The 23,811-nt window shown below is 33.9% G+C and overlaps 2 protein-coding genes across 2 annotated transcripts; both read left to right on the forward strand.

Moving 5' to 3' along the window:
• Positions 1 to 69: 69 nt before the first annotated feature.
• Positions 70 to 1,457, forward strand: mRpL35 (mitochondrial ribosomal protein L35). The gene is made up of 3 exons (XM_077430763.1): positions 70 to 108; positions 389 to 460; positions 856 to 1,457. The coding sequence occupies exons 2-3, from the start codon at positions 439 to 441 to the stop codon at positions 1,386 to 1,388; spliced, it is 555 nt and encodes a 184-aa protein (XP_077286889.1). The 5' UTR covers positions 70 to 108; positions 389 to 438; the 3' UTR covers positions 1,389 to 1,457.
• A 3,327-nt stretch (positions 1,458 to 4,784) lies between these two features.
• Positions 4,785 to 12,456, forward strand: Loxl1 (Lysyl oxidase-like 1). The gene is made up of 6 exons (XM_077431754.1): positions 4,785 to 5,033; positions 5,171 to 5,317; positions 7,223 to 7,500; positions 7,574 to 8,100; positions 11,921 to 12,078; positions 12,145 to 12,456. The coding sequence occupies exons 1-6, from the start codon at positions 4,823 to 4,825 to the stop codon at positions 12,360 to 12,362; spliced, it is 1,539 nt and encodes a 512-aa protein (XP_077287880.1). The 5' UTR covers positions 4,785 to 4,822; the 3' UTR covers positions 12,363 to 12,456.
• Positions 12,457 to 23,811: the final 11,355 nt, after the last annotated feature.

Here is a 23,811-nt window from a genome sequence, read left to right on the forward strand (position 1 = left end):
TATTTGGTATTCGCAATTTTTGTGGCAACGATTGTCGTGCACGCGATTGCAATTTGCGCAATAATCCGTTTAACATAAACGAAATTCAAAATTAACAGCTTGCTTTAGGTCATCGAATTTAGAGTCTTTAATTAATATTATGTATTTGATGTATTATGAACATTTATAAGGATTGTAAATAGGTTTTTGAGCTCTTTTTCCTATTATGCTGTAGATTAACATTAGAATAATATGATATGATTACTAACCAAATTAAATTAAATTGTAAAATAGAAAATGATCAGTAGATCAGTAGCTATTAAAATATATATAAGATGTATTGTGAACATAATTTCGTAATAATAAAAAGCATTTAAAAAGCAAAAGCAAAATTAACAGCTTAGATCAGATTTTTTACTATTTAGACCAAACTTGTCCAGGTTATGTCAGCTGGCAGTCATGTTGCGTTCTGTTTGTGCCGGTAAATTTATTATTTTATATGAGAATAATTCAGCAATAAATCATCCAATCCTCACTATAAGCTAATATCATCCATGCACTGATTAAATCTTGACCGTAAAGAATTTTAGTTTTGACGTATTTTGGATTTTATTGTATGCACTTATTATATGCAATACATTTGCCTTATTATATGAGAGAAAACTTTATATGGATATTGTTTATTTGAAATTCATTATATTGCAATTTTGTTTGATATGAATCTATATTGTGATAACATAACCTCAAAGTCATTTTATTCCCAATTTGAAAACATTGAAAGTTGTGTCAAATTCTGTTTATAATGGTAAATGTAATTTGCTATATATATAAACATTTGTAATGTTTTTTTAATACAATTTAATTTGTTGTTTTCAGCCGTTTGCAGCACTGCCATAAATTCGATTAGAAACAATGCGATTCGCATTCCAAATATTTTGCCACCAGTGCAAAAATTTTCCCAGCTCGCCCGACTGAACAACACCAGCTTGTTGAAACCTCAAATATGCATAAGTCCAATTCAGAATACAGTATTGGCTCAACAGACGGACGTCGTCGCTCAACCACTGTTGACTCAAACTCGCTCAGTTATAAAATTCTCCATGAAAACGGGCAAGAGGAAGAGCGTTAAGACAGTTTTGAAAAGATTTTACAGACTTAATTGGGGTGGTTGGATTCGAACAATCGCCGGCAAAAAAAAAAGAGTTTGGCTGAAATCACCAGCCAATAGGATAAGTGTGAAACATCACGTTTTTTGCAATTCAACGCAGTCTCATATGTTGGACAAAATGGTTACTAAATATTGGAGGAGACCGAAACACTACGTGGATGACATCTATGAACCGTATCATACTAGGAACGAGTTTCACATAACTCGCGTGTTGCCTAGGGATAGAGATTCTGAACGATAAATGTTGTTTTAATAATATCCTTTTTCATTTAATGTAGATACTTTACTTAATAAATACTATTATATATCGAATTGGTGTTTTATTTGAATATACTGCACCAATTTTTAATTTTTCTTAGTTTGAGAAACATGTGAATAGGCATACGTTGTTTTTGTCACGTATAAATATGCAATAAGCCAAGAATGTATATAGTAACGATTCAAGTTCAGTCTTCATGTGTTTTCAAACTGAAGTCCGCAAGACAGATTTTAATATCGTATATTATTGAACAAGTCCACGTTTATAGATGGTCTTTGTTATAAATTGCTACTAAATGAGAGTCCATGTATGCTTTATCAAGTGGTTCATTAATATTTTTAAGCATTTGTTGCCATCTGTCTCCATTTCGCATTTGTTGAGTGTCCCTGATCAATTGATGCATTTAGCAGACCTTTAACTCTACAGAGTGTTTCAAAATAAGTTTTATTTTACACATCGCATTTGATTTTGGAATTGAGAGATTTATAATGACGAACATATGTACTTATAACTAGTGGTTAGCATATAATGCTTTGAACAGAGTGGTCACGGGTTCAAATCCCACTTGGTCTATGTTTAATCCCACTAGTTTACCATGCACCCTTTTTATTTGATCTTTCGACTTAAAGTCTTTCGATTTTCGATCTTTGCCTTCCGATATTTGCATTTTCAGGCGTTTCACTTTCGGTCCCGTGAGGGAGACCGGGTATTAAACTATATGCATATGTATAAATTTATAGATTACAAATTTGGAAGTCATATTCAAATAGTGGTGACATAGTGGGTAGGATGGTTTTGCTAATTTGATGAGGTACCGTTTCAACAATGAAATCAGATAAATTGGTGATAAGAAGTAAGTCACAAATAACCAAGTTTGACCAGCAGCACTACAGAAATAACCGGAATAAATTCTTTTCAATCGAGGTCAACCGAGAGCTTCTCTTTACACATACACTACTGGCTATTGCTTTGGTCATATGATTTTTTCGCATGGTTGATACATTTGATAATCACATGTAAATAAACACTCTGTACATGGAAGTTCGTCACTAAATCATATGTGTTACGCAATGTCATTGCTATTTCGTATGAAACCATGAGACAATATTTATACTACGACTGCGACCCTATTGGTATTTCAATGTCTGGAAATTAATGGCTCATTTAATAGCATAAATTAGCATACTAATCGATCGAGAAGTATTCGCGTCGTGCGTCCAATTTAACGGTATAATTTCTATCGAGATGGATATCCAAAAAAAAATATAATTGAACATTATCACTCCTTTGTCCTCTTGGGAGTACATAAATTCATATGTACATACATACTATGCTTAAACATTATCAAAATAAAATAAAAAAATTAAGTCCTGATTTTAATAAAGTGGAATCTATATATATATATATATATATATATATATATATATATATATATATATATATATATATATATATATATATATATATATATATATATATATATATATATATATATATATATATATATATATATATATATATATATATATATATATATATATATATATATATATATATATATATATATATATATATATATAAAAAAAACGATCGGATAAGAGGCAATTTTTTTTTGAATTGTAATCGTAAGTGAAACATAAAAGAGGTTTGTAAAAATGAATGTCTGTCTGGCTGTATGTCTTGAATAGGTTCCTAAACCACCGATCCGATTAGGATGGAACTTTCAGAATTTGCTGTATGCATGTTCGGGATGATTACTGTGAAAAAAAAACGGGAACGGACACGGGAAAAACAGGAATGAGTGTCGTTGCAACGCAATAATTTCAAATGTGTTCACTGTCTGCGTTTTTCCCGACAAATGGGAACGGAAACGAGAACGGGAACGGGAACGAGAACAGGAACGGGAACGAGAACTATTTAATTTGCAGGAGCAGGATACAAGAGGAACAGGCTGTTCCTCTTGTATCCTGTTCGTGCACATCGAGTAAGGCTGTACGACCAAAAGAGAGAGAATTTCAGCGCACGCCACTGGTATGTATGTATGGGGTCTACGTGACGAGACAGAATGTTAAATTACAGAAAACACAAATATCGGAAGGCAAAGATCGAAAATCGAAAGATCAAAAAACAAATGGTGCATGGTAAACGGTACATACTCACTTAATTTGCGCGAGCAGGATACAACAGGAACAAGAGGAACATGCTTTTCCTCCCGTATTCTGCACGCGCACATTCATACGGGAGGAAAAGCCTGTTCCTCTTGTTCCTGTTGTATCCTGCTCGCGCAAATTAAGTGAGTATGTACCGTTTACCATGCACCATTTTTTTTTGATCTTTCGATTTTCGATCTTTGCCTTCCGATATTTGTGTTTTCTGTAATTTAACATTCTGTCTCGTCACGGAGACCGGTATGTATGTGCGGTGCATCGACAAGTATGGGGATTTCAAAAAAACAAATTTTAGTATACCAGGAGTATAGTACGTTATGCATGGGGATGTGGCGTGACGACTAAGTGGGATATTGAGCGCTCCTGATATTGAGCGCACCTGACTTGGATCGGGTGGCGTCAGCGTCACATGCGCTGCGCAGGAGCGTACACACATACACACATCCACGAAGACACACACATTCATTCATTATTTCGACGCGGGCGAAAGGCGCATTATGTAATACACGCGCGCGCCTATAAATTACCTTACACTATATTTATATATAACACTAGCTGAACCCGGCATACGTTGCAATGTCAGAATAACATATGCAATTCCCGTTCCCGTTCCCGTTCGCATTTTAAGTGATGGTTGGATATCAACTAACGTCTCTTCAACGCCGTGTCATCATAAACCAACTGGTAACGTGGTTACCTACGAACACATTTCCTTGACTACACAATAGCGCTTCAAACTTTCGCGTCGGTAAAATTAATTAATTACGAATATTATTATTAAGAGGTTTTTTCCCGTTTTTTTTCACAGTAAGCTTCCCGAATATGCATACAACAAATCCTGAAAGTTCCATTGTAATTGGTTGAGTAGTTTAGGAGCCTATACGAGACAGACAGACATTCAATTTTATATTGTATATAACTTTATTTTTATCAATTCGTTTCCGAAGTCACCCGTTGAAATCAACGGGGACAACACTATGTAGTTCTATAATATAAATTCTCATATATCAATCCTGATTTGATTACATACATATAATGAGAAATTTTCTACATTTATTCTACATACATCAGTTGTGATCAATCTGTGCCCGATAGTTCAATTCCAGTTGATCATTGCTCTTGCATAGGGGCTGGACGCTCAATAATTGGGTCAAATGATCGAACGTGATGACTGAATATCTATATATGTATGTTTCCATGGGTCAGTTTATCTCACGACTTCGACCGAGATGGTCATCGGTGTCCAACATGTGTCCATCATCACTGATGTGGGTGTATAAAACTAGAGTACTTCTAGTGGCGATAGTGCTGCTGAACCTCGTCGCCACGAGCGTTTGGACCAGGAGGGTCAGCGACGATGAGAGGAGAAGAAAAGCCAATCTGATACAGCAGTATCTCAAAAAATTCCAAATGGAAGAGGGATCCATTAGACTAGTTGGAGGGACGACAAAGTTCGAAGGTACATATTTTTTTCGTTTTCATCTTGGATAACGAGCTCTGTTTCAAGTGGTCGCTTTAAAAACGTAAATTGGAAGCATTCACTGAGCCGCTCCTTCTAATGATGTACCATTGTGTCGAAAAATGTGTCGGTTTCAGGAAACGTGGAGATTTTGCATAACGGCAAGTGGGGTGCTATTTGCGACGACGAGTGGGGGCGTGAAGAAGCTAAAGTGACCTGTAAGCAATTAGGGTTGGGTCCATCTTTGAGGCATTCACACAGTGCTAAATATGGTCTGGCTACAAGTGAGAACATTTATTAATTTTATACTATATTTCTTCAATTTTCGTATATTCGTTTATGTGCATGATTTGCGCTATTGTATTGTCAGTTGATTATATAATTTTTTGACTTACGGTATTATATACATTAACTTATGTCTGCGGCGCATTTTTTTCTTAACCCCTTGAGTGCTGACGTATTTTCTGTTGAAAGCCCACCACGTTGAAAATTTCGCCAACATTTCCAACTACAATTATTTAGAAATCCAATAGAAGGCAGGTATAAATTGTAGCTAATCTAAACAAGCCCTAGGTCACTACCCTAGATAACTACCGCCGAGGATTTCGAGTTTTGTAAATGTGTGTCTCTAATATATCTTCCAACATATAATATAATACTCTCTAATATATCTTGCAAAAATATAAAATAAACAAAAGAAGGCCAGCTATAGTGTACACTAAAGACCAAATTGACAAACAAACTAGTTTGTTCATGCACAAAATATTTCGCTTAATTTTAAGTATTCTCAATAGTTTTTCCCATCTAGGATTACGGTTAACAGTAAATGATATTTATTACTACCGGTATTAACCGGCTAATGAAAAAACATCGTGGATTAGATAAATTTATGTGGTTACTTTTCCTAAAATCGTTAACCTGGATTGAGTCGTAAATAATTAAAAATAAATCTCAGGTGAATAATATATAAATGCATTAAAGCAAATTCGTAAATTTCATATTTATTTATTTAAAGTTTGGATAATTTTAAAGTTTCGATCATAACTGAAACAACCGTCTGTGTTGCTAGTGAATTTATCAATTTGAAATTGCCACATTTAATACTGAAAATAAATAAATTCCGGGATAACTTAATCCACAATACGCCGTTTGCATCTATTTTTAATGTAATATTATGCCTTATATTATTATATACCTTTATATCTACTTAGTTCGTGATAAAAAGGTAAATACTGGTAAATTTTAAAATTTACCTATAGCAAAATTTAATTTTAATTAAATTTACCTATAGCAAAATCCCCATCCTCTATATACATATTTATGATTACACTGGGTTGCGATATATTGAAAATGAAGGAAAACGGGAATTATAGCAACGATGTATGTAATATGCTTTCCATAGGATTTCCCCTTTAAATATATTCCCCTTTATTTTACATCTTAAAAATTTCATGTGGCACCTAGTGAGTCTATTTGAAGGTAGCTTTTGACTGTTAGCGTTTAATCTACTGTTTGCGTTAATGCTACTGGGTTGAAGTCGATTGAAAAGAATTTATTCCGAGTATAGTCTGTAGTGCTGCTGGTCAGATTTGGATATTTGTGACTCCAAGTCCAAAAATTTAAACTAAAACCAAAGTTCGTGTATGAACACACTTATGTGATCATAAACAAACCAGAGTAATAGCTTGGACTATAAAATATACATATGTACTGGTATAAAACTTTTCTATTGGCACGAATATGTATTGAAATAAAACTATAACAGATATTTTGAACTCTTCATAAGACATACATATGTACATTTTTTTGCCTTAAAATTTAATGATCTGATGAGTTAAGTTATTTTAATCGTTGAATCTGTACCTATTAAATTATATACATATGTGTGTATATACAACATACATACGTACAGTATGCATATGAAATAATATGGTCTAGAGTAAATTGATATAATATTGTATCTCACTTGGTTTGATTGAAAACAGATGTGAACAGTTTATCATTCGAACCGTTTTATGTATGTGGCCGTTCATAAAATGTATTATACTAGGTAGTTAAATTAATCATAAACATTATATCAAAGCGTACGATAGTAATTAAATGTTGAATAGCACATTCTATTAATGATAATAATTAAATGTTAAATAGCACAAACAAGAATAATCTTAAATATTGTGTTTGATTTTCAGGAAAGTATTGGATGGACAATTTATATTGTGATGGTTCAGAAAGTTTGTTGAGTGATTGTCGATTCGACGGGTGGGGAATGAGTGACTGTGTTCCAGAAGAAGCTGCTGGTGTAGTCTGTCAAAATAATGAAATGAATGATGAAATAGCAATACCCGAAGAGATCAGATTAGAAGAGAAACCCAAGAAGCCAAAGAAACTCATGAAAGAATCATTCAGTAAGGAAAATTTTAAAGTACGATTAAGAGGAGGACGACAGTTTGACGAAGGACGAGTTGAGGTCAGTATATTTCTCAACCTTTCAGAAGTTGATTTGCTTGGAGCAAGTAAGTATATGAATTGTATGATTTCAGGTGAAGTATGGAAACAGTTGGGGCACTCTATGCGGAGACGGCTGGTCCATCTTGGAAGCCAACGTCGTTTGTAAAAGCTTGGGTTTGGGTTTTGCAATGAACGCAGTTCAAACTGATTTTTTTGGTGGCAATTCTTCTACAACTATCCTTAGTGGAGTTCAGTGTAATGGCACAGAAGATTCTTTAGTGCACTGTCTACACGACGAAATAGGCGAAGTCAGCTGTCCAGGTGTTGGGTCTAGCATAGCTGGAGTGTCTTGCGTGAAGGAGATGGCCGACTTGGTATTTGATCAAAACGAGTTGATGAGGACGGCCCATTTGGAGGACAGGCACATGTTTGCTCTGCAGTGTGCCATGGAGGAAAACTGTCTTGGAAGTCAAGCTTACGTCATCCAGAAGGAGCAAAGCGACTGGTTCACGCAAACCAGGAGACTGTTGAGGTTCACAGCCAGCGTCTTGAATATTGGTACTGCAGATTTCAGACCTTCGATCCCCAAGCATTTATGGGAATGGCATATGTGTCACATGTGAGTACAATTGTCTTAATATAATATACTGCTCAAGTTCTGGGTGGAGCATGTTACACAATTCGATTATTTTCTTCTCTGGGATACATTCATATACATCAAGACTTTACTCACTTTTCTTACCACGTTTGTCTAATATATTTATGACCTACTTTGCTTCCTTCTTTGTTCATTTTTACTTTGTCTTTATACTTTATGTAGTAACAATAGATGAAGTTTTGTGATCATGCGAAAATTCGAACTCGAAGTTTTGACTGATTCGAACTCGGAAGCGATCACTGATCACGTTTTGAAGATTGTTAGTTCTATCGAACTGTTACTGAAATGCTTATCAATACGACGTAAATTTTTGAGTTGACCGGACATGGTACCTCCACTTATATGTACATAGGTGTCTTCTTTTTTTAAAGTTTTTGCACTCAATTTTTTCTCCCAAACCGCTCCCAAACTGAATCAGACAAAGATTTTTTTACGTGTAATAGAAATTATAAATTTTATACCCTAATATTTTGAAAAGATTTTTACCTCAACCGGAAGTAGTACTTTTACTCTAGATAATCGAAGTTTTTTTATGCTTTTCTCAAAAACCTTTTTGTTTATTAAACTGAAATTTCATATCTAGAACTTTAAGCCTAATACCAAGTTATATATATGTATAATATATGGTGAGCATCCGTCAACTAGAAGTGGCAGTTTACTCTTATTCGATTTTTATTTCACTATTTTTTTCGACCCCTTTAACATGTGTGCTCTTCACAAGAAAATTCGAGTATACTTCTTGTATTGATGTGATGAAAATAAAAAAAAATCACTAAATTTAATAAACCGGAAGTGGGATTTTTTCTTTAAAATAATTTAAAAATATTGTGACCACATGATTTTTTCCACACCCTTGAACGTATCAAGCTGAAAATTTATATTTGTATTCTTTATGTACTAACTTATGTAGAGTTGATAAGGTTTTGGTCAGAATTCCTCAACCGGAGGTATTCATTTTTGTTTAAAACAATATTTCATTATTTTATTTTGACCTTTTTCTTATTATTTTTTTAGATAGCATTTGAAACTTTTACTCACGAGTCTTTTTTTCCATCCACTTGCTCTAAATTATCTGCTTCTTTCTTTTTTTAAGCTACATACATACATATATGCCTAATTCTTTTTTTTTTCATACACTGCATCCTTATTTCATTCATTGCGTGATTCCGACTTCTGATTCATTAACTTCTACTTATATTTTTGGTGCTATTATAATATATAAAATCACTGGCGATTCTAGCATTAGATTGAATTATAACGATATCTCAAACTTGTGCGTAGAGAGCGACTTCAGCAATTCCAATTTCCGCTTCATAAAATGCAATTTTCCGTGAGCACCGTTCTTATACTTTCTGGATAGGTAACTCATTTGAAACTTTCTAAGTACATGAAGGAAATTCAAAAGTTGTATTACGAAGCGTGCATTAAATCACTTGCAAGCTGAAAATTGCAAAAACTCTTACGTAACATTGTGATAAATGAATTCGCGAAAGTTGAAAGACTTGGCAGACGTCCTTTGTAATGCTCCATTGTATGTACATACTTATCACTCGTATGCGCATACTCGTGTGCACATTTGAGTAAAATTTTTCCACAAATCACAAAAGATAATTGAGTGCATTGTCACTGGCAATAAGCCAAGTGGATATATTTGAGAAGTTGGGCAAAATATGTGCGCGAATTAGATGCGCTACTATATTTTCGACCATTCAAACCGGGATACAATGGAAATTTTTTTGAGGCGCTCGGGGGAAAAAAGCGTCTTATTCTCAAATACGTGGATGAAAAATACATTTTTCATGTAAGGCGAAGGCGGGTAAGACCGCACGCTTTTTGAAAAATATGCTTTCATAATATTTCAGACAAATAATGATCGAACTAAGGCTAAAAAAATGTTTATTCTCGTTTCTACATTATACGAGTACCTAATTTCAAACGAATTTTCTCTAAAGCTGGGAGCTAAGAAAATATATTGTGCATATATTTTATTCAAAATTGAATAAGATCAAATTTTGTTCAATTTCTCAGTCTCATATATAGGATCTGGTTGTTAGTAGACAGGTGAATAAAATGAGACTTATACAGTGGTTTAAATATTGTTTATTACTTGAAGACCCACAACGAATTAAACTGTTCCGACACATTAAATACATGTTTACCAATTTCATCATTCATTCTACTCATGCAAGACAATTTAATCATTCATACGTGTATTCTTCTAGGTTATATAAATAAATCCCACACATATGTATATAACTTTTTTACCGAACTTTTTTTTTCTTCTTAGCTAAAAATGGAGTGCATTTGGACGAATGAATGTTGTTTTTAAATAAAAAATGCCATTTTGCCTGAAAAAAAAGATCTTTGATCAATGCGTTTCGCTAGAGATGACGTATGTATATGAAACTTAAACATTGAACGCCAAGAATCTACATAAAGTTCAATGTACTCAAAGAAGTATGAAAAGTTGTTTACTCGGCATAACGAGAACAGACAGGAAGCGGAATATGTGGGTGAGAAGTATGACAAGGGTAGTGAATATAGTGGATAGAGTAAGAGATTGAAATGGTAACGTGCGGGCCAAGTGGTTAGAAGAATGGACGAAAGGTGGACAAAAGAAATATTAGAATGGTACCCCAGATAATGCACAAGGGTAAAAGGAAGACCGCAGGGAAGATGGGTAGACGAAATTAGGAAAACGTGCGGGTGAGATGGATGAGAGTTGCGTAAAACAGAGACGAATGGAAACGTGTTGCAGAGGCTTTCATCCAGCAATGGTTGGTGAATGGTACACATTATTCAATTTTTTCAAAATGAGTAATTAACCCTTTGAATGCTGACCAACGCCGACCGGCGTTTTGCTAACAAGTCCATGGGCCTGAAAAACACCGATGGGCGTTGTATTTTAAGCATGTACAAAGTTAGCAAGAATACTACCCGCCAAGTCTTTACAGGTAGCATTGAAAAAATATGCATTTAACATGGGTCGTGTAATCCATGTCATTCATTTGTCAACGTTTATAAAGACTGGTTTACACCGGTATTTCTGAATTTATAACAATAGCAAAATTACCCGATGGAAATCCCTAATTGCTGAGTATTTTAGATTGTGAGCATTACATAACAACAATGAAGAAGATGGAACTGGTTTTGGAAAAATACATGAATTAATAGACTTCTTTTGTTTATTTTATATTGTTGCAAGATATATTAGAGAGTCTAAACACACCTTTACAAAACTCAAAATCCACTGTGGTAGTAATCTAGGGTTTGTTTGGATTAGCTACAATTTTTATACCTGCTTTCTATTGGACTTCTAAATAATTCTAGTTGGAAAGTTGGCGAAATTTTGCGTGGCGGGCTTTCAATAGAAAATACATCAGCATTAAAAGAGGTTAAGCGATCGAGTCTCCTGTGACAGATTTGGTTAGGTTAGGTTTTCTTTTCGGAAGATTCAAAATTATTTTTCAAGTGTAAAATAAAGAGAATGCACCCGATCCTTTGTTCTGGAATATGAAAGATCTGTTATTCATGTACATAATATTACTACTACATAGTGTGTCGATATAATGTTTGCTACGTTTATGGAATTCATAAGATATTATTTTAAGCTCGAAGAATTGAAAATGTATGCAACCAGAACGATGCCAGGAGACGTATCCCGATCGATCTTACTTCGCGTCATATCTTACCAGCCTTCACCCTACTTACATATATACATACATACATACGAAATGTTTGAATAAGGGAACGTGCTTGTGTGTTTTTTATGGTGTTAAAGGCACTATCACAGCATGGAGGTATTTGCGACATTTGACATCATAGACGTGTCTGGAAGGAGAGTGGCTGAGGGGCATAAAGCTTCTTTTTGCCTGGAGGACAACACTTGTCTGCCTGGAATCGAGCCTAAGTACGCCTGTGCCAACTATGGAGATCAAGGTAAGTCATTCATCTATAGGTATATATTGCAAATAAATCCTCGAGCTAACAGGTTGGGTGTTTCAGGTGTGTCCGTGAACTGTTCCGACATATACAAGTACAATATCGACTGCCAGTGGGTGGACATATCCGAGCTGACTCCAGGCGAGTACAAGATCAGGGTGGCTGTCAATCCTGAGTTTAAAGTGGCGGAAATGTCGTATGAAAATAATGCAGCGTCCTGCAAACTGCTCTACACAGAAACATTCGCCACAGTTTACGACTGTCATCTGCATAGACCGTGACCAAGTTCGACCAGAAGCTAAATTTATGTAAAGCACTACTGTATATACATTCGTTATGTAAATGTAAAATAAATGATAAATTTCGGAAAAGCATGCTCTCTGTTCAGTGTATTATAGATTCTCGCGGAGCTTGCGAGCGGAATTGAACAAATCCGTCTTGCGAAGTTTAAGCGGGTTTATGTATTATGATATTATAATGTGGGTATATGTACGTACATACGTACGTTGGAAGCAGGAAGTTTGCAGACGGAAGCTGTAGAAGACGTAGCTAAAGTCCTACTGGTATATGTACATATGTATATTGTTGAGCTTTTTTAGTTTGGGTGTTGGGTTATTGGATTCGAGTACGTCCATACTAGGGTGTCCAATCCCGGAAGGTTTTTTCAGCACCGGGATTGCGGTGCTGGAAATCTCCGATCCCGGTGCAAGCAGCGGAACATTAAATGTATAAGAATTTTTTTTTCAATTGAATATTTTTGTATTTATTTAAAAAAATACACGTTAATATAACTATACTTAAAATATTAGTAATAGTAATCTAATATATAATTTAGAAAAAGACTTCGCATATATGTATGTAACCTTGGTTGGTTGGTTCGTAGACAACACATTCGATTTATTTTTTTTTCGATTCATAGGCGCTGATTCGATTTTTTTCGATTCAAAGGATTTGAAGTCCTCGGGGGCGAAGGCGCCGGATTCTGGTATACATATCATTTCGAAAGAGACTTAGTTTGTTTGTTCGTGACAGTCAATTTAATAAAAAAAACAAATGAGTATTCAAATAAATTTATATAAAATAAAACTATTGAAATACATTTAATAAAATATTTATAATTAGATTAGTCATGTTTAAGCAGTTTATATAACAAATAACGAGCGAAGCCGGGAAAAACCACTAGTATGTATACATATAATAAAAGTATAAATAACAAAATTTTTATTATATAGTACTGAATTTAATTATTATTATTATAATGTATGTTAACCACTAGTCAATTTTGTTGATTAAATGGTAAAATGTTCAAGTTCTGTTCAAGAATGGAACCGATTGTATTGAAATAACCAATCTATTGTTGGATTGATACGAAATAGACGATAATAAACCAGATTCAATCTACTGTATAAGTTTTACAACTACATACATACATACATTCGTATTACCTACGATTTTAGGTTAGGTTAAGTTATGTTAGGTTTATTTAGATTATAAGACCAAATCATTAAATAAATTCATTAATAATATGTTATTCAATGAAATGTAATGTTACATTCTTTCAGTTAATCCGTTATAGTGCGACTTTATAACTGTTAAAAGTGTCAACTTGTTAGTCTCATTTTCTATGTACGGATAGCAAGTGTATGAATTTACTAGTCACTGTGTTCAATAATTCTCTCGTGTATACTGTTACTAGATGATTTTGACGATGCATACACACACTAGATAATATATACATCAGCAAGCCTCACACTCTTACTGTAACATAGGTATATGTTTTTGTGATTCATATGAAATTGGAGTTGTATTTATACATATGACAATCAGCATCACAGAACGATAGTGTGCTTACAGATTGCAAAACAAATACATAAAAAATTGGGGTAAAAATATATATACATATATATTATATTAAAATAAAGCACTCCATTTCAATTAGACACATCCACATATTAAAGTTAATGACTGCCACCATAATGTTATGGCATACTATTTGGCGAATTACTTGCATCGTGGGGATAGTATGCGAAAGCTCACCGTCACATAATTATTCACAAGTCAACTTGTGAACGAATTCTTTTAATGTAGTTTTCACTTCAATCGACCAAAAAATGAACATTTGGTTCACAACAGAGTGGCGTCATAAAATAAATTGCGGTGTAGAGAAAAAGGTAAGGGGAGGCGATTAGTCTACTTCAGGTTCTTGCGGTCAGTCACGATATAATGGTCGTAGTGTATTTTTATGTAATTTGCATTTTATAGCACTTTGAAAAGCAATGGTTTGTTAAGCATACGTGCATATTTTTCCGCAAGAGAGGGAGCATTTACTTATGTACATTGGGGGCGTGAACTAGTAAGAGGGCATTTTGAAAAAGAAGCAGGGGAAATGGAGGGGTGAAACTTTAGCAGAGCAATTCTCATTTAGAAACGAGGATCCAAGCCGGTGAAGCAGCAAGAGTGCTGTTGTTTTATTCAAAGAAACAGGGAAACCTTTAAGCGCCCGTGGCCGTGGACAAATGTTCCTTTTTTGTGCAAGCTGGAAAAGAGGGAAATTTCAGAGAACACGGTCATAAATCGGTTTGTATACACACACATTCCCATGTCATTTATTACGAGCGCGTGCACAACAATGGAGAATAACTATGTACCTTATAGGGGGATGAACTAAGTTTTGTATGGGAAGGTACGAGGATAAGGGAATGAAAAAAAAAGTAATCGTTCTCGAAGTTCAATTTTGTTGCTTCGCCTATTTTCAATGTACTGCTAAGCGAGAATCGTTACTTTCAGTCAGCAGTGGATTTTCAAATTTTGGGGCTTCCATTTAGGTAGGCTTACACGAATAGTTTTTTGATCTATTTTTGGAGAGCAGTGTGGACGGTGATTTGTAAACTATTTTGTGTCTTTATTAATAACTAGTGGTTTTACCCGGCTTCGCTCAGTGTTTGTAATATAAACCGCTTAAATATGAATAATCTAATAGTAAACATTTTATTACATTGCGCTTTATTTTATAGTTTGAATAGTTTTATTTTATTTGAAACATTTGAATAGTTTTATTTTATATAAATTTATTTGAATACTCATTTGTTTTTTTTTATTAAATTGACTGAAACAAACAAAACATATATACTGTCTCTTTCGAAATTATATGTATACCAGAATCCGGCTCCTGGGCCCCCAGAACCTTCACCCCCTAGGACTTCACCTCCGGCGCCCCCGGCGGTGCCTGCGCCCTCAGCGCCTTAGCCCCCTGGGACTTTTGAATCCTTTGAATGGAAAAAATCGGTTCGGCACCTATGAATAATAAAATAAATAAATCAAACGTTTCGTCTACGAACCAACAAACGAAGGTTACATAAAATCATATATATAATATAAAGTCTCTTTCAAAATTATATATTAGATAAATTTTTTTATTAATAATAAGCAGTTAAAGAATTACATTTATTGACGTGCAATAATAAATTGACGGAATATATAATAATGTTCAAACGGATAGTTATTATAATAGTATATTAGTTTTTGTAGACACTGTTTTCGATTAGTTCATTTTGCAATGTATTGTCTTATTGTTTTAATGACAATCGTAAAGTAGCTATTACCGTAAAAAAAGTCATTCACGGAGCAATTTTTTGCTCAATAAGTTGCTTGCTACGATTTTTTTGTTGCGAGCGATGTACGAACGATTTATTATTACATATGCATCGAATGTTTTATCAAACCAAAAATTATTTTACCAAATACATAGATCAAATGTAGCGACAGTCAAAAAGTTAAAACATTCATTACAATATTTAATAATATTTTAAGATCGTAAATTTCTAGGTATATACTTTTGTGAATAAAAGCCTTTTTAGTTGACAGACAAGTTTCTCGTCGTCGTCGACGAGAAACTTAGATCATCTAAGATCATCTTAGTTCCACTAAACGTAGATAATCTAAAAGCAATTTGTAAAACAAATCGAGAGACTTACTGGAACTCTATAAATAAACAAAAAGTGTATTTTAAATGTTTTTTTGAAAGTGTATTTATTATAATTGCTTACTTTTTCAGCATAAAAAGTGACAATTGAAGATTTTTCTTTTACTAACCGCCTGGAACGGATTCCATTTCCAAATTTTGGTCTACTCAATAACAACCACAGTTTTTTTTATTATTTTAGTTAAACTAGCGGCGTGGACTAGTGGTTAGCATAGTATGCTTTCGAGCAGAGGTAACAGGTTCGATTCCCACTAGACTCCCGCTGCTGGCCAGACCTTGGTTTTTGACTCGAGGTCGATCGTTTCTCACCAGAGTTTGCCAATTTTTCTGATTTTCATTGCAACGGTGCCTGTAAAATTGGCATCTTCTTTCCTATCACTCGTACTAATCTCAAGTCATTCAGCATCTTGAGGACTGCCAATTTGACTATAAAAATTCTGCAAAATTTTTTCCATAAATGTCACTATATAAAATGCATTCATTGTATAAAATGCTTATAATATATTGTATTAATTGATTGACTGTATATATCTGTTTAAAAATGCACTCATCGCTTCGGAGCGAAATGTAAAGGTGAGTGTTCAACTATAAAAAAAAATGTCAGCTTCATACAAATTTATATGTAGTTTATCCATTTCAATATATGTGTGTACATATGAGCCGTTAAATTTGAGTAAAATTAGTTACATTTGGCTTAAAAATGGCGTAGGTCCACTTTTCTTCATTTCGAGATGCTTAATGTTTTGCGTATAACAATATGATATTTAAAAGTAATGATTGTTATTTTGCTTTTCCGATATTCTGGACATATCAAATCAAAAGTAGTGATAGCAATTTTTAAATGAAGTCAAACTGAAATGGTGTTTTTGGAACTGAAAATGGACTTTCATTTATAATGAAAAAATGATACAAACGCAATACATATAAAGTTTATATTATAAGTTTAATGTGGAGTGTGGGTTGTTGATCCCTGCATAGTCATTGCATCGCTTCCAATCGAGTGAGAAATCTGCCAAGTTTTATCCAGATTTAAGCATACTGAAGAGAGTTCGGAGAAAATCGCACCATTCACCAGTCGAAGATTGGATCTGTCACATTTGTAGACATTTTGACACAGTTGGACTATTTCTGGCGCGGGTTCGATTGAATATTATCATATGTAATACATATCTATATATTATACATACATATCACATGATGAATCACATTTCCATCCATCTAATTTCGAGCCAAGCGACGCGGAAAGCCAACTTCATCGATCACGTTCGATTTGCTCGAGCGGAAAATGTACCAAGTGAATATATACATATGTATATGTATGTATGTATGTGGGTGAAATTATAATTTGCATGATTTTAAAATGGCGTTTTCGAATTGATTTTCCATTGTGGATTTTATAATTGGTGCGGTGGAAGCGTAGAAACAGGGCCCACTTTGCTTTGTTCTTGTTAATGTCGGGACAAAGCACGATAAAACCTTGGCCCATTTTCATTTTCTTCAGTTTCCTTCCTTTGAAAATGCAAAGGAGTTAATTAACAATGCAAAAAATAAATTGAAAATTATAATATTAATATGCAGACCGTATACCTATTTCGACTCGAGAGCACTCTAACTCTTCTCTTAACGTCAAAGTTAAATTAACTAATCACTATGCGATTATGAAGAAAATACGAAAAATTATTAATTGAGGGACTTAAGGCGGGGTAAAGAAATTATTAATAATGATGATTAAAGGACGTGTCTTGCGTAAAATAGCTGCTTCTTTAAGATGCAAAATAATCGCTCTAAAGCTTAGGTTAAATTGTGTAAAATTTGGTTATTATTTTTACTTCGTTTTAATTATTTATTATAATTGGTCTATAATTGTCTATAATTCTATGGCTCTATAATTGGTCCAAAGTTTTTTTGCACTAAAGTGTCTCAATTAACCAAATATTATGTGTATAATAATGGCGGACGTCATTTCCACTTATGTATATTGATGACCTAACCGAGCAAAATAGCAAAGTTTGAAAACGATCGGATAAGAACCCAAACTTTTTCAGACGATAAAATTGATTCTGAACTAAGAAAAGTCTACCTCTGTAAAGTAGCTTCATATTGGTTGATGTTCGAATGCGCTGATAATTTAAATACTGCTCCGTAGGTTCAGGTTCAGCATCCAATTTTATTTATTTTTAATGTATACCATTAAGGTCTAACAGGTAACCGCAATGCGCCTTCCTGGCCAGAAATTTGTATATTTGATACAAGTTTTATTAAAATTATACAAAGTAAATACATATAGATTAGCATCCACAGAGACATCTATGGTCAAATTTGTAAATTTGCATCATTTTATACAATTCAGCGAAACTCGAGATTGCTGAAAATTCAAGATTTGCGAGAAAATGGGTAAGGTTGCAAATTTGTTGGAACCGTTTCAATGATAATCAGATAAATTGGCAAATTCTGATGAGAAACGATCGATTTGCAGTCACAAATCCAAGGTCTGTTCAACAGAAACCAGTGGGATTTGAACCAGTGATCACTGGGCTCAAAGCATTATTATGCTAACCGTTAGTCTATTCTGATAGTAAATTAAAGGCCAAAGTCGCTACACAGCCTTTATTCAAAGATCCCATAGGTCCACACGGAACCACGGTGTACTCCAGACTAATCTGATCTACCATGTGTACCTCCATACAAAGGACAAGTTGCACAGCACAGCTTCCCCGATCCATTAATGTGTCTATTTTCTAGGCACTTAAATGTCTACACTGCCGAGTCTATTGTCTGCGAAAACTCCAGCGTAACCTTTGTTCGGGCACTTACTGAGTCCCATTAGCCTAATTCGGAGTCTCTATTGTTCACCCACGAATACATTTAGACAGTGGATACTCTATCCCATGTTCCAACGTTTATACTTTCGAAAGAGACTTTGTAAGTATGTAAGTATTGTTGGTTCATAAATCCGTGACATCATCGAACAAATTAACATTCAAAAAAATTTAAATAAAATAAAACTATACAAATAAATTTAATAAAATGTTAACTATTAGATTGGCCATGTTTAAGCGGTTTATATTATAAATACCGGGCGAAGCCGGGTAAAAACACTAGTACTTTATAATATGTATAAACATGCGTATTAGATGTGTCAACAAATTTGTAAATGGTTATTGACTAATTTAAATATAACTAAGCTGTGATTTATAACAGACTGAAAATTTATTTGTGAATTGATAAAAATAGTATTGAATTTAGGATTGAATCCGAGCAATAGACGAAGACGAATTTATTTCTCAAATCTTTGCATGCTAAAAATGAAAAATAAAGCATATTTCGTCTATACGAGCAATAAAACGGCTTTGGAATTTAAGATGAACATAAAATTGCAGATGGCATTGTTTCGTGACAGATTATTTCAGACAGACAACACGAATCCTCAGCGATTTAATATATTTAAAAGAGCGCAGCCTCTCTCCAAGTAAAATTAAAATAATTTTCAATTTAGTCGGAATATTCTCCCAACTCTTCTCATCCCATCCAATTTTTGGTGTTGACTTCCAGCACTATGCTTGAGATATCAACTCCAGCGAGCAAGAGCATTTATGCAGATGAGGACAGTGGCGTATCTAGGACTTAAATATAATTCTCAGACCATTTTATTCCGAGAATTATATTTAAATAATTGTGATATATTAATTCCTTATCGAATATCATAATTATTTACATATCCTTTTTTGGTCGTTATTCATTTTTCTATTGTCATGTACAATACATATCTATATGTATTATATATATATATAAATAGGTTTATTTTATTTTTATTTTTATTTTTTATTACAATCAATGTACACTCGTCATTACAGATCGCTCCATTGCGACGAGTGTATGAGAACGGTCAGACAACAACGTATACAGTACGTTGAATAAACATCGAATGCAATAATTAATCAAGTACAGAAATAATAATCGTATTGACTTCTATGGATTATTTTTAGATTTTGTGCACAATTATTATTACAATTTTTATACGCATAATAAACACAAAATTATACATCTATAGATTTCAGATATCTGTGCATAATTTCTACAAATTATACACAAAGATTTTTGTGACAACAGAAAATGATATATTACCAATTTTCAGGAATCGTTTCAACAATGATCAGATAAAATTGGCAAACTCTGATAGAGAAACGATCGATTTGGAGTCAAAAAACCCCCAAATCTAACCAGCAGTTTGTCGAGTCGAACCATCGATCGCAGTGGTGCTAAATATGTACGCTACCATTAAGCCAAACTGCTGGCTTAATGGTATATACATGCCTTTACTATCTAAATGTATGTGATATGGTGGATGATATACAGGTGAGTCTAAAAGTCTCAGTATCAACGGTTGTAGGACGAGGTAACCACTTATTATAGTTGACCACAAGCGAAAAAAAAAGCACAACTTTATAAATAAGGCATATTCGATTCTACTTACTGCTGCTCTTTTACCACAACGAAATTATTTACAAAGTCTTAAATCTGTCGTGGAATGAAGGGTCGGTTATTTCCCCAGCGGCTTTACTTTTCGTACTGGAAAACTACAGAAAGGAATGAATTTGCTCGAAACTATGTATTTGGCATTCATATAAACATAAAAAGCGCATATTCAATGCAATTTTTAAATTGCAGGTTTTTCAACTTTGAAAATGTATTTTTATGAGAAATTTAAACTTATATATCTGGGATCACATATTTTATTTTATTATTGTTTTATAATATAGTAGTGGTGCTATCCAGCCTCACTCGGTCCCACTTTTGACAATCTATTCCGTTTTAGCACGGATATAATAATAGTAACTTGAAATGGAAATGCAGTCTTGTAGTGAGAATACTGTGGAACCATGAAAAAAGTCTTCATTTTTTTTTTTTTAATTTAATTTATGTATATTTAAATCGAAAAAAAATATTTAACTTTTTGCCTTCTCTCGGGTACCATTCAAGCACTTCTTTTGTCCATCTTTCGTCCATCCTCCTAGCTACGTGACCCGCCCATTGCCATTTCAATCTCTTCACTCTATCCACTATGTCCACTACCCTTGTCATGCTTCTCACCCACGTGTTCCGCTTTCTGTCTTTCCTCGTTATGCCAAGCATACAGCGTTCCATACTTCTTTGAGTGCATTGGATTTTGTTTAGCATCTTGGCGTTCAGTGTCCAGGTTTCACATCCATACGTCATCACTGGCAAAACGCATTGATCAAAGATCCTTTTCTTCAGGCAGAGTGGAATTTTTGATTTAAAAACAGCATTCATACGTCCAAATGCACTCCATCCTAATTTCATACGTCTCTTTATCTCTTCATCTTTACTACCAGACATGTCAATTATTTGACCTAAATATAAATAATTATTTACTACTTCTACTGGTTTATCATCTAAGGGGATGCTATCAGGCATGCAATAACTATTGAACATTAGTTTAGTCTTATCTACGTTAATTTTTAATCCTACTTTTCTACTTTCCCTGTCCAGCTGTGTTAGTCTGATAAGTAGGTCAGCTGAATCACGAGCTACTAAAACTATATCGTCTGCGAACCGAAGGTGACTCAAGAAGCGACCATTGATGCTTACTCCGACTGTATCCCAATCCAAGTTCCTGAAAACTCCCTCAAGCACCGCATTGAATAACTTGGGCGAGATTGTATCTCCTTGTCTTACTCCTTTTCCTATGCTAAATCTATATATATATATATATATATATATATATATATATATATATATATATATATATATATATATATATATATATATATATACATTTACTTATTTATTTATTTAATTTATTATTTTAAAATAATAACAACAACAATAAAATGACCAGTGTGACCTAACAGGTTGCCCCAAAGCGTCACACCGGTCTTACAAAAAAAAAAAAGAAAAATAGAAATAAAATAACAAAGAAAAAGCAATAAAAATTCCAATCATTCATCTCATTCAAATAGTCTCGTATTGAATCTCAAGAAACTAACCAGCTCATCAACATGACAGTTGAACAGGTCAAAATGCTCATCAATCACATTAAGGAACCAGACAGCTTCCACCAGTGACGAGTTCTTGAAAGTAGACGTTCTTGCAAAGATAGGTTGAAAGAGTCGTCGATTACGCAGCACTCTACCGGTCTCAGGAGCCCAAAACTTAAGCTCTGATAAAATCGAAGGATTGTCAACAACTCCATTTAAAACTCCAAAGAAGTATTTGGAAATGGCAACAATCCTTCTAGAAGCCAAATAATTAAAGCCCAAGGTACCTTGCAGAAACGCTGTGGGAAATAAATACGGATAATACCCATACTTTTTCAAGTATAGGTATCGTAGAAATTTCTTCTGGACTCTTTCTATCAATAGAGATAATTTAATTTCAGTAGGACTCCAAATTACAGACCCAAACTCCAATATGCTCCGGACAAGCGAACAATAAAGTAACACCATTACATATATTCGGATCTTGGAAGTAGTGAGAATTGCGCAGACCAAATCCAAGCATTTTGGTAGCCCTACAGCACATATTTGAAATATGAGTCGAAAATTTGACGTCACTCCTAAACAGTATACCAAGATCAACAGTTGAGTCAGTTCGTGTTAATTGATAGTTCCGAAGACTATAAGCGAACTCATATAGATATATAAGATTATTATTATTTCCATATATATTATTATATTTATATCATAGGTGATATGACAGGAATTACATTTGTACACAAGAATAATTTCAAATATTACAGTACAATTATTTATTTATTTATTTAAGTTTAAGTTTGGACCTTGGTGGCATTACAGGAGTCCTTAATGCGCTACAATGGTCGAAAAAATACAGAGATGAGAAAAATAAAAATTTATATGTACATATACATATGCACAGACAAAAATATATTTAAACTTATATTCATAAAAAACAATAGATAAAGATAAAAATCAAATAATAAAATACAAAGTAGGGAATGTCTTGCATATTCAGCCAGCACCAATATACATACATATGTATGTACATACATATAAGGACCAGCCGCAAATACAAAACATCCCTGCCAGGATTTTCTTTCACAATTACTGTACACAACCACAGCGTAGTACACTGGTAGAGCTATTGCATATCAGTATATACATATGTTTGTAGGTCGTGGCTTCTCTGCTGTATTGTCTTGTGGTTATTAAAATACAAATCGACCGTCTCCTGTAAGAATTTTTAAATTTTTTTCTAACTTAATTGTTGTGACGGATCCAATAAATCTGCATCTTTTCCTTTAGTTTATCGCAAATCCGAGTCATTAGCATCTCGAATTTGTTGAATGCTATAAAATGCTACCTACATAATGTATATCTCGCAAATTTGCTGTGAATCAAAATTTTGTTGAGTATACATAGATGTCTCTATTGTATTATAAGTACTGTTGTGTGAAAAATTATAAGTACTTAGGTACAAAACTAATCTAACCATACGTTGCGCCTAGGTGTAATTCCTGGCATGGCATATATGATGTATGTACAGGGCCACCGAGAGGAATCCTGGGCCCTGGGAAAAATAATTTCGGGCCCTTAAAAATATTCAAATATTTTTAAGAACTATTAGAAAAATATCTATTTTGGTTGCTATTTTTTTTAATATAATACATAGGTATTATTTCTGACACGGGGCCCTAAGAGTAGTCAGGGTCCTGGAACTCTACCCCGGCTCCCACCCCTCTCGTCGGCCTTGTGTGTGTATATATGTAT

Source organism: Arctopsyche grandis, chromosome 5, assembly GCF_051622035.1.
Source record: "Arctopsyche grandis isolate Sample6627 chromosome 5, ASM5162203v2, whole genome shotgun sequence".
NCBI classification, from domain to species: Eukaryota; Metazoa; Arthropoda; class Insecta; order Trichoptera; family Hydropsychidae; genus Arctopsyche; species Arctopsyche grandis.